The 14543-nt window shown below is 38.7% G+C and overlaps 1 protein-coding gene across 2 annotated transcripts; it reads right to left on the reverse strand.

Moving 5' to 3' along the window:
* Positions 1-7360: 7360 nt before the first annotated feature.
* LOC122672001 (agamous-like MADS-box protein MADS1) lies at positions 7361-13517 on the reverse strand. 2 transcript variants are annotated; one of them, XM_043869507.1, is made up of 7 exons: positions 13300-13517; positions 13103-13184; positions 12795-12856; positions 12617-12716; positions 12169-12210; positions 10318-10359; positions 7361-7479 (listed from the first exon to the last, which is right to left on the reverse strand). In XM_043869507.1, exons 1-7 carry the CDS (start codon positions 13479-13481, stop codon positions 7420-7422), a joined length of 570 nt encoding a protein of 189 aa, XP_043725442.1. In that variant the 5' UTR covers positions 13482-13517; the 3' UTR covers positions 7361-7419. The 2 variants fall into 2 exon arrangements, with proteins under 2 accessions (XP_043725442.1, XP_043725444.1); XM_043869509.1 differs by lacking the exon at positions 12169-12210.
* Positions 13518-14543: the final 1026 nt, after the last annotated feature.

Genomic DNA, 14543 nt, shown 5'->3' on the forward strand with positions numbered 1-14543 from the left:
CAAATTTAGGATGGAACAAACAAAGCCTTTATTGAAATCTTCTTACAATTATAAATATTGAAGATGATGGTTTCCTGCATTGGGAATGAGTTTTTAACCATAATCTTGGAGTGTTATGAGTCAAATATTGTATTCTCAGGACTACTAGTTGGGCTACATAATTGTGTCCACTACAAATGACCATACTGACTTTGGATAAAAGTGGATTTATTTTGTAACATCATGGGCCGATCCATTATGGGCTTTATGAGCAGATGCCAACTTTTTAGTATATCTAAATGGCCCACTAATATGGTATACTCAGCAATTAACCTGCGCCCACTTCTCAAGCCCAAGTTCATGGCAGAAAGACGCTGAGAAGTGTAGGAATGGTTGTACATGAATATTTAATTTAACTAATGGGAAAAGGAACGCTAACCGGTCACTGGGGCACAGTGTGTACCTGCATCCAGACACAGTCCAGCACGAAAAGACCGACACACTTCCCTTAAAAGTCGAAAAGGACCAGGGGTGCGTCGATCTTTTCGCAATGGGTTGTGTTTGGACGCAGGCACACGCTAAGACACAACACGGATTAGTGTTTTTTCTCCCTTAACTAATACAATGGATCTGGTGCTCTCTGATACACAAATTTCCATATTTTTGTCTTGGGATATGGGGCAAATTATTTGATACAAATTTTTTTTTTTTTTTTCCATTTTGGGTTATTTTTATTCAGCATATATATTAATGCACAAACAATTACAACTTTTGTAAGATAGGGGATGTTTCAAAAGGGACCTGACTCTCCTCCAACCGTGGCGGGAGCTAGAGGATCCAACCCAGCAAAAAACAGGGGGATTTGGCCATTTCAAAGGAAGGGGGCCACCTGTGAAATGACCCAAACACCCCTTGTTTTGCTGGGCTAGCTGAATCCTCTAGCTCCCGCCACGGCTGGAAGAGAGCTGAATTGCTTCACAAGACCCAACTTCCCTCCAATGTAGAAAAGGGAGTCGAGGCGGTGCTCAGCTAGACAATCTAATTAGGAAAAGAGAAAAGAAGAAACACATTGTAGGTGTGTACTTTCCACTCACATACTCTCTTCTCTATCTTTTCATCAAATATGTGGATCCCTTCTATCTTTTTATTAAGTATATTATTTTATTTTTAAAAGAAAGAATGCCACCTGGTCACGCCAAACATGCCACCCCTGTATCTGACACAGGGGCATACGAAATGACCATTGCACCCCAAGTTATTAGAGTGAGAGAGAGACTCATGGTATTGATGCCACCATGATTCCCTAGCTATTAGTACCAAGCTTAGGGGAGAGGAGGAGAGAGAGATCCCTAAAACTGGGTTCCTAAAGGTTAGGTTAGATCATAAATAACTAAATTCAAGAGAGAAAGACACCCCAAGATATGGGATCAATTCCCTGAAGAATAATATCAAATCCTAAAAAGCTTGATCCAAACCTCATAGGTTAGAATCTCTTAATCAATCATAAACAAACAGGTATTAAGCACTGCAGTCTGGATGCCCTAACCCTAAACCCAAGATTTAGGAAGCAAAATGGATACGCTTTGGCCCCATGAAATTAATGAAAGAGTTTGGATAAAGAAACAGAAAAAAAAACATAAAGTGATGGGTATGTGATTCCCTTAAGATTACTAGCTAGCTAGCAAACCCTTGTAAGGAAGGTTCCCTCTCATCTGTTATTAGAAAGAGAATGAGCCAAATAAACTAATTAAGCCATGACCCTAAACAAACAAAGTGATCACTAACCCAAAAGTTAGCCCCACCATATAGGAAATGTTGCCGCTATATTCTGACCGGGCTGAGGTGGACGACCTGTAAGAAAGATGGAGAATGATCGGGTAACTCCGATGATTAAGTTAGAACCGGGCAACTGTAAATATGAGAGAGAGAGAGAGAGAGAGAGAGAGAGAGAGAGAGAGAGAGAGAGATGATAAGAGTAATCATGTGTCTGCCTACCTCTGTATCGTGATCCTTATATAGTTCGAGTCGGTTTGTATTACGATCCGACTGAGTGGATGGTGAGCTGTTACGACTGACTGGATTAAGTCGATCGTGTTGAATCATCCAGGGAGAACTTATAAGACATGATATTTAGGGTGTATTAATGATGGGGGACCCACACGGTCATCAAAGACCTTTCCATCGTACTACCACCTGTATGGATATATTTTTATGTATATCAGGAAGCAAAGTGAAGACAACTCATAAGACCACACCATGGATGAGATTTCTCACTTTACATTTAGAAATGCAGGAAAACAAGAGGGACCCAAGATGGCTTATTCACTACTGATCTTGCTATTCATATAGTTTTCATATCATTGTAGATATTCATATATTTGAAGGCCCACTCGACTGAAAAGAAAAAATACGGTACACTCCTGTCGGGTTCAGAAAGCAAGTGAAGAGAAGCGCTATGATTGTTACCGTCCATACAACGAGTTTATCACGCTACAACTCCTTACCACGTATTCAGCCCCACATATGGCACGATATTGTCCGTTTTGGGCTGAGGCCCGCATAATGTGGGATTATTCAGTGGTTCACGCTTCCACTACGGCCCATCCCTGGCTCTGAGACCAATGAGTATCCGACCCCACATATAACACGATATTATCCGCTTTGGGCCAAAGCCCATACAGTCTTAAACGGATCATTTCAAATAAGAAAACCACAACAAATATACGCATTTCATGATGCATCCTCAGTGATGTGATACTATTCCGTGGTTCCGTGATTCTATAATATTTGCATTACAAACTATGATAAGGACCCATGAGAAAAATTGAAAAAGGAATCCAAGCACAGAGCCCACTTGCTTTTCGGCGATCAATTCAATTGTGAGTCTTACCTTGTGACCAGATAGAATCTCTTATCTACGTATAATATGTTATACAGAACTCCCTGAAATAATGGAAATTCTTGTTGGAGTCCTCTACTAGTAATTGTACATAGATATAATATGTCTGAGTAAAGCAACACCAACCCAAGTTGCAACTTGAACAAGGACGACCAGTGCAGTATCCTTGACCGTAATATGCTCCATCAAACAAAAGTAGATCAAGTGCTTGACAGATCAGCTGGAGCATAAAAAAAGGGTTTGTGTTTGGATATATGCAAGGATTTAGCTCAGAATTGTGTAGTTCTAGTATGAAAAAGGATGGACAATTCGCCAGTGTTGGAGGGTTTTACCAAAAAAACCTTAAAACCAATAAGTGAAGAGAACTTCAAATGGCTCATTTGGTGGATACAGCAACAACTATGGTGGAAGACAGTAATCACTTTCAGCTAGGGTCTACAGTGTTTGGTTCTGAAAGAGACACTATTCTTATCTTCTCGTTCCCTTTGATACCCCCCCCCCGGCCTCCCTTTAGACTTTAGTACATGTTCTTGAGTTTTCGCTTTCGTACCACTAAAAAGGTATTGGAATTTTTTGAACGGCAGGTTTTCAAACTAATTCTTCTTGCGTGTAATAGAAGTTTAAATTATTCAAGCTTATATTTTCTTGCTTAATTATTGATCACTTCTACACCTCTACTATCCATTTGGTCCTCAAATCAGAAGGTCCAGATTATGATTGACCATCTTTGAATCCTTTAACAACGATCTTTGATGCGTTGAATCATTGACCGATGATCGTTGCCAAAACATGCAGGCCGGGTGTCTGGTCTTGATCCTATCCTGATCAGATAACAAAGAAGTGACGGCGTCAAACTCAAAAGCCCGGAGCTTAGGGTGGAGAGACCCTTCCTTAGGTCATCATTAGGACTAAAGTCCTTCATTCTTGGCTATGGAGCTACACTCAATGTATCAATCCCCTTAGTTTTAGGTCATGAGCTCTTACATGATCAGTGCAAAGACAACCGGCTTTAATATCATTTAACAAATTCTAACTCAAAAACCTGACCGTCAAGACGGAGAGGTCCTTTTAGGTTAAAAAGCCCAACAATTGTGGCAATCCAGATCCTCTACTGCCGAGCTGCCCGGCAGTGAGGCATGCAGTGATTGCCTTACCCTTACCCAAACGCCTTGTCCGAGTGGGGGTAAGGTGGTCATTGCGTGCCTCACTGTGTCTAGGCTGCACGGTCCTACCGGATAGCTCGGCAGTAGAGGATCACGATCAACAATTGTGGACCCTGATCCTCTACTGCCGAGCTGTCTGGCAGGACTCTTCTACCAAGACACAGTAAGGTGGTAAATTACCGTCTTACCCCTATCCAAGCGCCTTGCTCGAGTGGGGGTTACCGCCTTACTGTATCTTGTCAGTAGGGTCCTGCCGGGCAGCTCGGCAGTAGAGGATCCAAATTGAACAATTACGCACTACTCGACTGACATGAGCTACACTCATTTCATTAGTAAGATGGTTCCATTTCTTATCTAATGGTATGTACATTAAGCAACATGATGATCCATCACAAAAAGGAAAAAGCTCATATACTTTGCTTGTATAGTGCAAGTAGACATCTTTTGGCCATGAAAGCATCCACATCAGGTTCTCCATATCTTCCAAATCGTCTAAAGCTACTGGCACTTAGGTGGGACTTTCATAAAAAAATTTAAAATAAAAATAATTAAAACAGAAATAAGGGGGGGGAGGGGGACTATATCTAAATTTAACTGTGCTACCAGATAGCCTTTGTTTAGAATTTTTTTTAAAAATATGCGATAAAGGTCTCTGCACTGGGGGTGCAGAGTGCGCCCAAACACATGGGGATGAAAGAAATGATCGACCCGCCCCCCTAATGACCCAAACCCCACCCCTATCCCTTCCCATGTGTCTCGGAGCAGCCTATGCTCAGATGCACTGCCCGACAGAGAACGTGCGCTCAAAGGATATACATCTATATTTATGTTAGATATTTTATCTAGGATTTGGAAAGATCCATGCTCCAGATATTAAGGGACCACTCACGTACCCTGCATAGTTGTCCAGTCTATCTCAAAACCCATTATATAATTTTATAATATATCTACACACTTGAGTCCTTGACCACACCAACAAGTGAACTGCTATATATAGACCTCTCCAGTTTGAAGAACCCAGTAAATCTGATCAATCGAAGGTGTTTCAAAATAGTTTGGAAGAAAATGGAGGCAAACCGTAAGCGCAAAGGTTTCATGAAAGGTAAGATGGTTGTGTCTTTGTATAGAGCAGCCAAGCCTTCTTCCAATGCTGTTCAATATAGTAGCAAGGTTAAACCTACCCCATCTTCTGCGTCGGTAGGTTTCCTTGTGGATCAAGACTTCTCCATTCCTGCACCGAAGCAGAAGTCATCATTTACTAACCACCCAGAAAGTGTTCGTGAGTACTCCATTAATGGCCGCATAAACAACCTTTACGGCGGCGGCAGCGGCAGCGGCAGCGGTGGAGGTGATGAAAATGTTGACATGAAGGCTACAAGCTACATCACTTGTGTTCAAGAACGTTTTCGGCATGAACATGCTGATAAAGATTGGAGGAAGTGTCAAGAGACTCAGTACTCTTCATGATCATATCACCCAAGCTAGCTTATATAGTTTTAGCGTGCAGATCACTTTCTCTCTTCTTTTTCTTTCCTGAGTTCATAAAACTGAATCTATTATTGTTTTAATTTGTGTAGAGTAATTAGTGGTATCGTGGGACTTGGGTCCACTCTATGTTTTAGGTTCTGTTTTTGCAACCTCTCTATGTATATATATATTGATATTTCAAGTAATTAATTAGATCTTAATTTGCCAATTAATTAAACTCAGTTAAGATGTTTATGATGACTAAAAGAAAGAGTTAGCAAACTAACGATCTTTATAATTAAGGGCAGAGTGCGACAAAGAAAAATACACTTATGTTGTAACGAAACTGTACATGAAGAGTCGTTACCCTTCATGTATGGGGAGCTAATCTGGTCTCACGGTCTCACCCTTTTTTTTGTTTTGTTTTGGGCTTCTCCTATCGAGGGCCCATAGGCCATTAGAGGTTGGCATCCCAATTCAAGAAGGGGCGGTTAAGGGGGGCTATTGGAGGGAGGAGACGGCAGGGGAATAAAGGATGTACACATCCAATAGGGGAAAGGGAAGAATCGAACATGTGACCTCTCTCTGGACTTAGGCCGGTTCTCTAGTGCACTGCTTTCCTACACGTGGTCATCTAATCACCTGGAGCGATGATGTGGTTGATCTAAATCATAGGATACATAGGGTGTTGGGAGAATAGTTTCAGATCAAATACTCTTTAGGCCTTTCTTCCCCCCTCCCCCTCAATAGTTTGAGCTTTTGAGATAGATATTTTCTTGGTATCAAAACAAGTTTTCTCTAGTACTCCAACAGGTATCTCCTGACCTACCTTTGTTCATTTGTACACATGTAAAGAGTTCCATCACGTCTACACATAAGGGAAAGTGTTGGAAGAATAATCTTACATTGGCTACGCTAGACCTTTCATCCTCTCATTTAGAGGGGGGGGGGTGAATTGTTCAAATGAAATATTCTCATAGAATAGCTTCCATCTAAAATCTGTGAATCCTTTCCACTCAATAATTCAAACTTTTGGAATGAATACTTATTTACATAGGATGCCCTTGTATATATTACCTTTTATCCACCTCACTTTCAAGTTCTTCTTTTTAGGCCTTTTTTCGATACTTTTGATTTTTGGACTTTCTTTCTCAAGCTTCGTTTCTATCAAATGGTAAAGCTTTAAATATGGACAGATTAGAGTGGGGTCTACTAGTAAATTACAACTTAGGTGCTTCATTAATTGCCATGTGATAGCCTATACCCTTAAATATCGTGCTAAACCCCTAGTAATATTAGACTACCACCTTTCCTTTTAAGTCCTAGGCCATTCACGCAATGGATATCCCTCCACCCCAAGAAAAAGGATCTATTTGCAATATTTCATCTTAAAGTTGAATAAAAGTGAGACCCAAGTTGGCTTTGTAGTTCTTTTTCTTTCTTTTCTGTTATCCACAATGAAAAGAGAACTTCTTCACTCATGTGTTTTGGCGGTTGGATGAAACTCTTGAAATAATGAAAAAGATAATTCGGACATTTGTATGGTATCTTATGAATGAGACTCCTGGAACAGTGTCAAATGCATTTCAATAAAGAATAATGACACTTGAAGATCTACTAAAAAAAAAAAAAAATTCACAAGAGAATATTTGTTCGCTTTTATTATAATTTGTCACGATCTCCTTTTAATTTCAATATTAACCAACTATCAATATCAAAATAGCCAATTCATTCCTCCAATATATGAATTTTACATCCATAACTAATACAAGCTAGAAAAAGCTTTAAACTCTGAAAATATAAACCTTTTGTGTTAGAAATGCAGCCAAAACGTTCAACAAGTAAGTGGGAGTAACACTATATATGACTTGAGAGTTGAATCAGCTCAACCAGTGAAGAGGAGCCTAAGTTTTAAACTGCATTGCTTGTGACGTCTCCCCAAACTCTGCAACTTGCGCTAGCATCTTCCAGCTTTATAACCTCGCAAGGATGACAAACAAAATATATTTCAATCTCAAATATAAAAGTTGTTTTGATTAACTGATGATGGACTAAAGTAACAAGTTCACCAACAAGAAGGCAAGAGAGTAGTAAATGTTTAGAGAGACCGTATAGTGGAGTGCATCAATGAGGCTGGGCAATAAAATGGCATTGTACATAGTAGAACAGCAAAGTCATTTCATGTAAGAAAGAGAGAGATAGACATAGAGACGGTAGAGTGCCCTACCCTGGCGGAACAGAGAACCTTTTCCCAAATGCTAAATAGGGCTGACATGGACGACTTTTATAACCTATTTGGTAGTTGTGCCATGTGGGAAAGAAACATAGATTAGCTTGAAATCTTACACACTTGGCAGTTTAGTTGGCCAATGAAAAGGGCTCAACAAATTTTTTTTTTTTTTCGTATTTTAATTAGGGAAAAAAATGCCAACGACATTGTAGGGGGGATCCCTTTCGACGTCCCCTCACTTAATGAGCCATGAGATTGATCCATACTGACAATTTCTCTCCTTGGATAAAATGTTAGTCCTTTATTGGACTAATCTATCTCACACCCTCTCATTTTCCCACTCTAGAGTTATGGTACTTCTACCATTTTAATTAAGGAGTGTGGACCTTGCAACAGCAAGGAGATCAATGAGAATGCGTAGAGGGGGATACAATATATGCGAGATTTTTCATTTTATGGGGGCAGGGGTGATCATTTTGTCCTTTCTGTGTCTGGACGTAGGCTCTACGCACCCTAACATCAATATTCACAAACCCATTTTAAAAGAGGGTTAGAGAAGTATGGGCTATAGGAGGACATAAGTCATGTCCCGACGCATGGCAACCAAGAGGGGTGCCGTGGTCGTTTGTATGCCCAGATGTCTGGGTGAAGGGGGATTCTCCTGGACAGAGAACACTTTTTCATTTCTTATATAATCCGTATATGAAAGTCTTTTTTAAATGGTCTTAAAATTTCTCCACATGACAAATCAGATGGTGCCCAAATTTTAAGGTTTCTTATTAACATGTCAAATTTTAGTCCATATAGAGTTTACCAAGAGGAACACGAAAATTTGTATAATCTAGACCATAGTAAAACATACATAGGGAGATGCATAGACATACATTGACCGGTATTGGATCCAAGTCAAGGCTGAAGACACGTGGCTAATCCAAACCTGAGATGGAGAAGCTGACCATCTAATTCTCCTTCATTCAGCAAATTGATTAAACAAGTTATGCAGTTTCCTAATACACTTTACATGTAAACAGATGGCCGCCAAAAATTAATTTATTAAGACTTGTGATTGGGTTTGAGTGACCCGTGGGCCGCCGGGAGTCCTTTCACTTGGTTGGGCACTTGGGGTAAGACTGGTGATTGGGTTTGGGTCACCCGCGGGGAGTTCTTTCACTTGGTTGGGCACTTGGGTCCTTCTAATGAAAGATTTCATGGGCCGATTACTCCCTTTCCAAGATGGGCCTCCCATGGGCTTGACAGCCACATTAAGGTTTTATTTGGTATATCCTTGATCTATCTTCTCTTCTTTTTGGGAGGTATGTACGTGGTAAAATCTAGAGTCAAGGGGTGTCAATTTGGCCCGGCAAACCTGAACCACTCCCAGTTCCCGATCCTACCCTTAGCCTGGACAGGCTTGCGTTGAGCTTTTCAGCCAGCAGCAAGGGCCTGGGGTTTTCAGGCTCAAGGCCGGGCCAGGCTGAGCACATTCCAATCCGGCCCGCCCAACTCGACCCTATGTTTATTGTGTATAAGTAAAGGGCAAGAGATTGCTATTTGGTCCAGTAGTGCTTGCACCAGCACGGGGGCTAATGAAAGCGCATGTAAGGACATCAACATATATGCAAACTTTGATTTCATGGGGTCAGGAAATACTTTCACGTGCTTCTATGTCATAGAAGCCACACGACTAAATATCATTCTTTTTCCATAAATAAGTTATAGATGTATACACACCATCCACACTCCTTATTTTTAATCAATCCACACCACACACACTGTTTATTTTTCGACCCACCTCTCTCATTTACTAACTCATTTTTCCCTTTTTAATTCTTCTTAAGAAAGAAGAAGCCAAGCCACCCTAAACCCCAAAGAACTAGGGTCAATCAAGCACAGCCCGGCCCTGGCAAAAATTAGAGGCTGACAGGGTCAATTAGAGCCAGCCTGACCCAACCTAGTCCAATTAAGGTCAATCAGGGCTGGGCTGGATTGGACTGAGCTTTGGCTGAGATATCTTTGCCCAACCAGGGCTGGGTTAAGTTCGTTAAGAAAACTTAGGGTTGGGCTAGGGTTTTAAAATACCTGGCACAACCTGGCCCATTGACACCCATAATCTAGACCTATCATTATATACGCTAACCAATGGTTTGTATTCTCATTCAACCTACTAATTAATATGAACAAGAAGTTACCACCTCCATTGCTCTCCAACTGATGTGTTGCGGTTTTTTTTTTCACTTCAAAATACATTCTAGACCAAGAATCTATATCAAGAATGCATACCAAAAACATTCTTATAAATTAAAAGAAAAGGAGAAAAATGAAAACTCTTCTGTTCATTTACTAACAACGATTGTGTAATGCAAATTAAGCTTACAAAACATAGTGAGTAAAATTTCTTTGTTTTTTTCAACAACATTACTTGGAATTGAATATAGAAATATGAGAACCTATTTGAAAGCTTTAATCACAGACAAGATTTTAGATTAAATTTTAATAACCTTAGACAAGGAACATTTTTCATACCATCTAAGCTAACTAGTTAATAAGTAGTATATATTTTATAATTATTACAATCTCACCATTTTTTGGAGATGAGCGTTTTCATCTTGCAAAGCTTTTTGCTGCATTAACATGAAAGTGCAAGTTAGTGAAACTCAAACAGATAAAAACCCTTACTAACAAATCCATTAATAAGAAACCACTAAAATTAAAAAGTCTTTCATGACTCAAACAATTGTAGAAACTGAAATTAATCAAGTTTAGATACTTGTACTTGACACCCTTCTTTCTATTTTTTTTTTTTTAAGAAACAGAAATTTATATAGACACCACTGGATACTCACAACCCAAAAAAGTGGATCTAATTTCTAAAAACACTCTTATGATTTCTGAATCCTCAAGGATGATCAAAGGTATTTTAAGTTTTAAGAAATTGAGTAATGCTTCTAGTATTGTGAATAAAATTTTTCCCTCCTTCCTATATTTGTAACCTGCAGTCCACCAGGGGAAGAAGAAATCATTAATTTACCATAAAGATTAATGTCTAAGTTAATTTACATCCTAATTAACTATTTTGGCAAATTAAAATTCAAAGCTAGAAAAATGATATGAATAATACAAATGAAATAAATCAAACAACTAAAGGCTCTACTAATTCATAAATTATGTGTTTGTCACAATCACAGCCATCAAGTAGAAGAGGATTGAGTCTAATTATAGTATGAGATTGTCAATGCTAGCACCAGGAAAATAATCTATTCTGGGTGTAAAAAAAGTTAGATGGAAAAATATGAATATATTTTTTATATTCAATCAATATAGCAATTGATATATACTCTTATAGGGAGTGGGTTTTCCTGAGCAAGTTGTATAGAAAAGTGCACCAAAGAGGTGCGACAGAACTGTTTTATACATAAGTGGACAAGGAGGACATTTCATATGAGAGAGAGAGAGAGATAGATATTGTGGTTAAATGTCATTGAAGAGGATATTTTCTCGAGAGTAGGGATGTAAATGAATAGTGGAAATCCGTTTCCGTATCTGTTTAGCACAATCTGAATCCATCCGAAAGTTATACGGATACGGATAGGCTATAGCTATCTGAAAAGCTATATTTACATGTAAATGGATAAAATATCCAATCTGTATCCGTGTCCATATCCGTTTAGCACTATCCGAATCCTTCTGAAAGCTAATCGGATGCGGATGTGGATATAGCAATATCCGAGCTGAGTCCGGTCCGTTTACATCCCTACTCGAGAGATTGCAAGGGTACATTCTCTTGAGGGAAATTTTTTTGGTGCTACCACATTCCTGCTACCCCTGCTGGCAGCCAAAGAAATAGAATAATTCACATTCCCTTTAGGTTCATAAATACCCAACTAGGTTTTGGTATTTACCCAAATACCCTTTAAGAAATAGAATAATTCATTTTTCTGTTGGGTTCATAAATACTCTACTAGGTTTTGGTATTTGCCCAAATACCCTTTAAGATCCCATTTTCTTGGCTGCCAGCAGGGGTAGCAGGAACATTCCTGCTACCCAAGTAGCAGCAAAATTTCGTTCTCCCTTGAGTGCTCAGGGGTATACCTTTTCCATTTCTATATAATCTTGCATGTAATTTAATAGGCTCAGGTTACCCTGGAGTCTCTTCTCTCTCTTTTCACATGAAATGATCTCACTACCCTCAGCCTTCTCTCTTTCTCACATGAAATAACATCACTGCCCTCCTATATACAAACCTATTCTGTTGCAGTTCATTGGTGTGCTCCTCTATACCTTTTGCTTAAGGACCTTCCCTTTCCCCCAAAAATAAAATTTTTGTTTTTCTGACACTCCATAAGATAATTCAGTTGTAATATTTGTGGAGAAAAGAAAATGATTCAACAGTGAAATGTTCAAAACAGACCGCAACACTTGGTGGAACATACCCTCATCTTCAACAAGTTGATATGCTCTGAGATCAGACGCCTCTGTTCAACAAAGAAAGTCAAAAATTAGCTAGCTATTCAGAAGGGAATGGGTTTGGTTACAATAAAGCGATATATAAATTAATCTTTGTAAATGATGGTGATACTAGGGTTTTAGTCTGTGGTATCATATAGGATACGGATACGGATTGGGCCATATCAGGTCCGAATCAAGCTATTCAAGGGAGAGATGGCTTCAGACTGGCCTGGCCTGATCCGGCCCAAGTTGAACGTACCCTTATGGCGTCTGTCATTAATCTCCCTCTCCCCGTAATCTATGGCTGCTTATGCGTTTAATTTGTATCAATATCTCACAACATGCACAGTGAGCTAAAAGCCTAAAAACCAAAGGATAAGTATGCCATGTGCGTGTGCCAATAAAGAAATTAAGAATCAGAAACAGAATTGCCTTTCTTGATCGAATGCGTTCCACTCCTGTTTTAATCTGTCGCTCCAGTTGCTTCAAATCTTTCATGCCCAACGATAACAGTTCCTCTCCGGCCAGATGCCTTCTTCCCATGTACCAAAATTGATTAGAGATCGATAACCCATTAACTAAGTAGAAGAGATTAGAGATTAATAATTACTTCAGTCTTGTCTCCAAGGACTCCACCAATTTCCTCAGATCGTTAATTTCAGTCTTCCAAAACTGTGAATACCAAAATAAACTCCATCATTATCTGTCTCTTGTAGAAAACGAAACCTATAATTAATGAGGTTCACGGTGAGATGAGATATGCTTCACTATCAATGAATAATAGGGTTACAAGCACTATCTTCACTCTTATCTTAAATTGCATATAGAGAAAGCATCCTTGCTACAACTATATAGTGAAATCCTATACAAGAAATTTATCAAAATACTTGAACGATATAAGATCAGAAATAACAACACCTGGGTTGTTTTTGAACGATGATTATTAGTAGAGCTGGGGAGACCAACTTCTTTTCGATACCGCTCGATTGTCCTGTCCATGCTGAGAGAAGAACAGATTACATAATATTTAAAAAAACGTATAGAAGAAGATCGAAGAAGAAGTAGCAGAGCAAATTATAAGGATCGATTAAGCTTAATTTCTTCTAATTACTTACTCGTGACTAGCGAACTGGTAAGCTTTACCAGAAGGTGAGAAGGTGATGACAGCAACTTCGGCATCGCAAAGAATGGATAACTCGAAAGCTTTCTTTAGAAGCCCATTTCGACGTTTGGAGAAGGTGACTTGCCGACTCGTCGTATTCTCGATCCTCTTCAGTTCAACTTTCCCTCTTCCCATCTTCCAATTAATTAATATTCCCCTTTTCTCATCTGTAACAACCAAAGCACTCGATCTCCACAAGAAAAGTAGAGGGATCGGAAGTCGGAACAGATTAAAATGAACCACTGATGATTATAATATAGGAAAAAAAATCTCTATCTTAGAATGTTGTCTACGCTAGCACTCCCATGAATCTATCTCTCATTCTCTCTTCTCTCCCATGTGAAAAGATACCTCTATGCTCAACATTTTATATAGAGTATCTACATTTGAAACCTTAAAAAAGCTTCTCTCATTCCAGTAAATTTACTTTCTTTTTGAGAGAAAATCACTTTTTCTGAGTCGTCTCTATTCCTTCACCGTGATTAGAAAGAAAACAATAAGAGGCCAATCCCCATCCCCTAATCCCCCCCTCCCTACTATTCAAGCTCTTAATCCCAAAAACATATAAAAAAATTTTAATTAAGGTGTGACACATAAATTCTAAGATAAATTATTTAGAATTTAACAGACCAACAATAATTACGTCATTCACTGACTCTGGGTGACAAAAATACAAAAACATCAAAAGTTAAAGTGAAAAAAATAAAGCAACTGGAAATCTATAATCACCATCTTCCATGAGAATGCATGGACATAAATAGAAGGGTATGCCATTACTGCCATTACATGAATAGAAAATGATTGATTTTATAATTAAAATTTGATACGTGGTCAATTTAGATTATTTTTTGATATCCAATTGTCAAATTTGTCACATCATTGAACTTCTGCACAGTTTAAAGAAAATAATAAAAATTGTGTATGTCCATCAAGTCTCTTGGTGGGTTCATCCGCTGAACCATTTGCCTTCGTGTTAACAATTTATTGATCTTTCTCTTCATTATATGCCATAATTTTCAAAACCTAATAAGAAATCAAAAAGTAAAGCTGCTTGATTCCAATTTGGTTTGGTTTAATCTGATTTTAATTGAACAACCCTTAATTTTGATCAAATTTGAAAATAATAAATAAAAATTAAACGTTAATAAAATTAATAATAATAGATTAAAACCTGACAAATCCAACGGTTTTCAATGT

The sequence above is a fragment of the Telopea speciosissima genome, chromosome 8 (genome assembly GCF_018873765.1).
Source record: "Telopea speciosissima isolate NSW1024214 ecotype Mountain lineage chromosome 8, Tspe_v1, whole genome shotgun sequence".
NCBI lineage: Eukaryota > Viridiplantae > Streptophyta > Magnoliopsida > Proteales > Proteaceae > Telopea > Telopea speciosissima.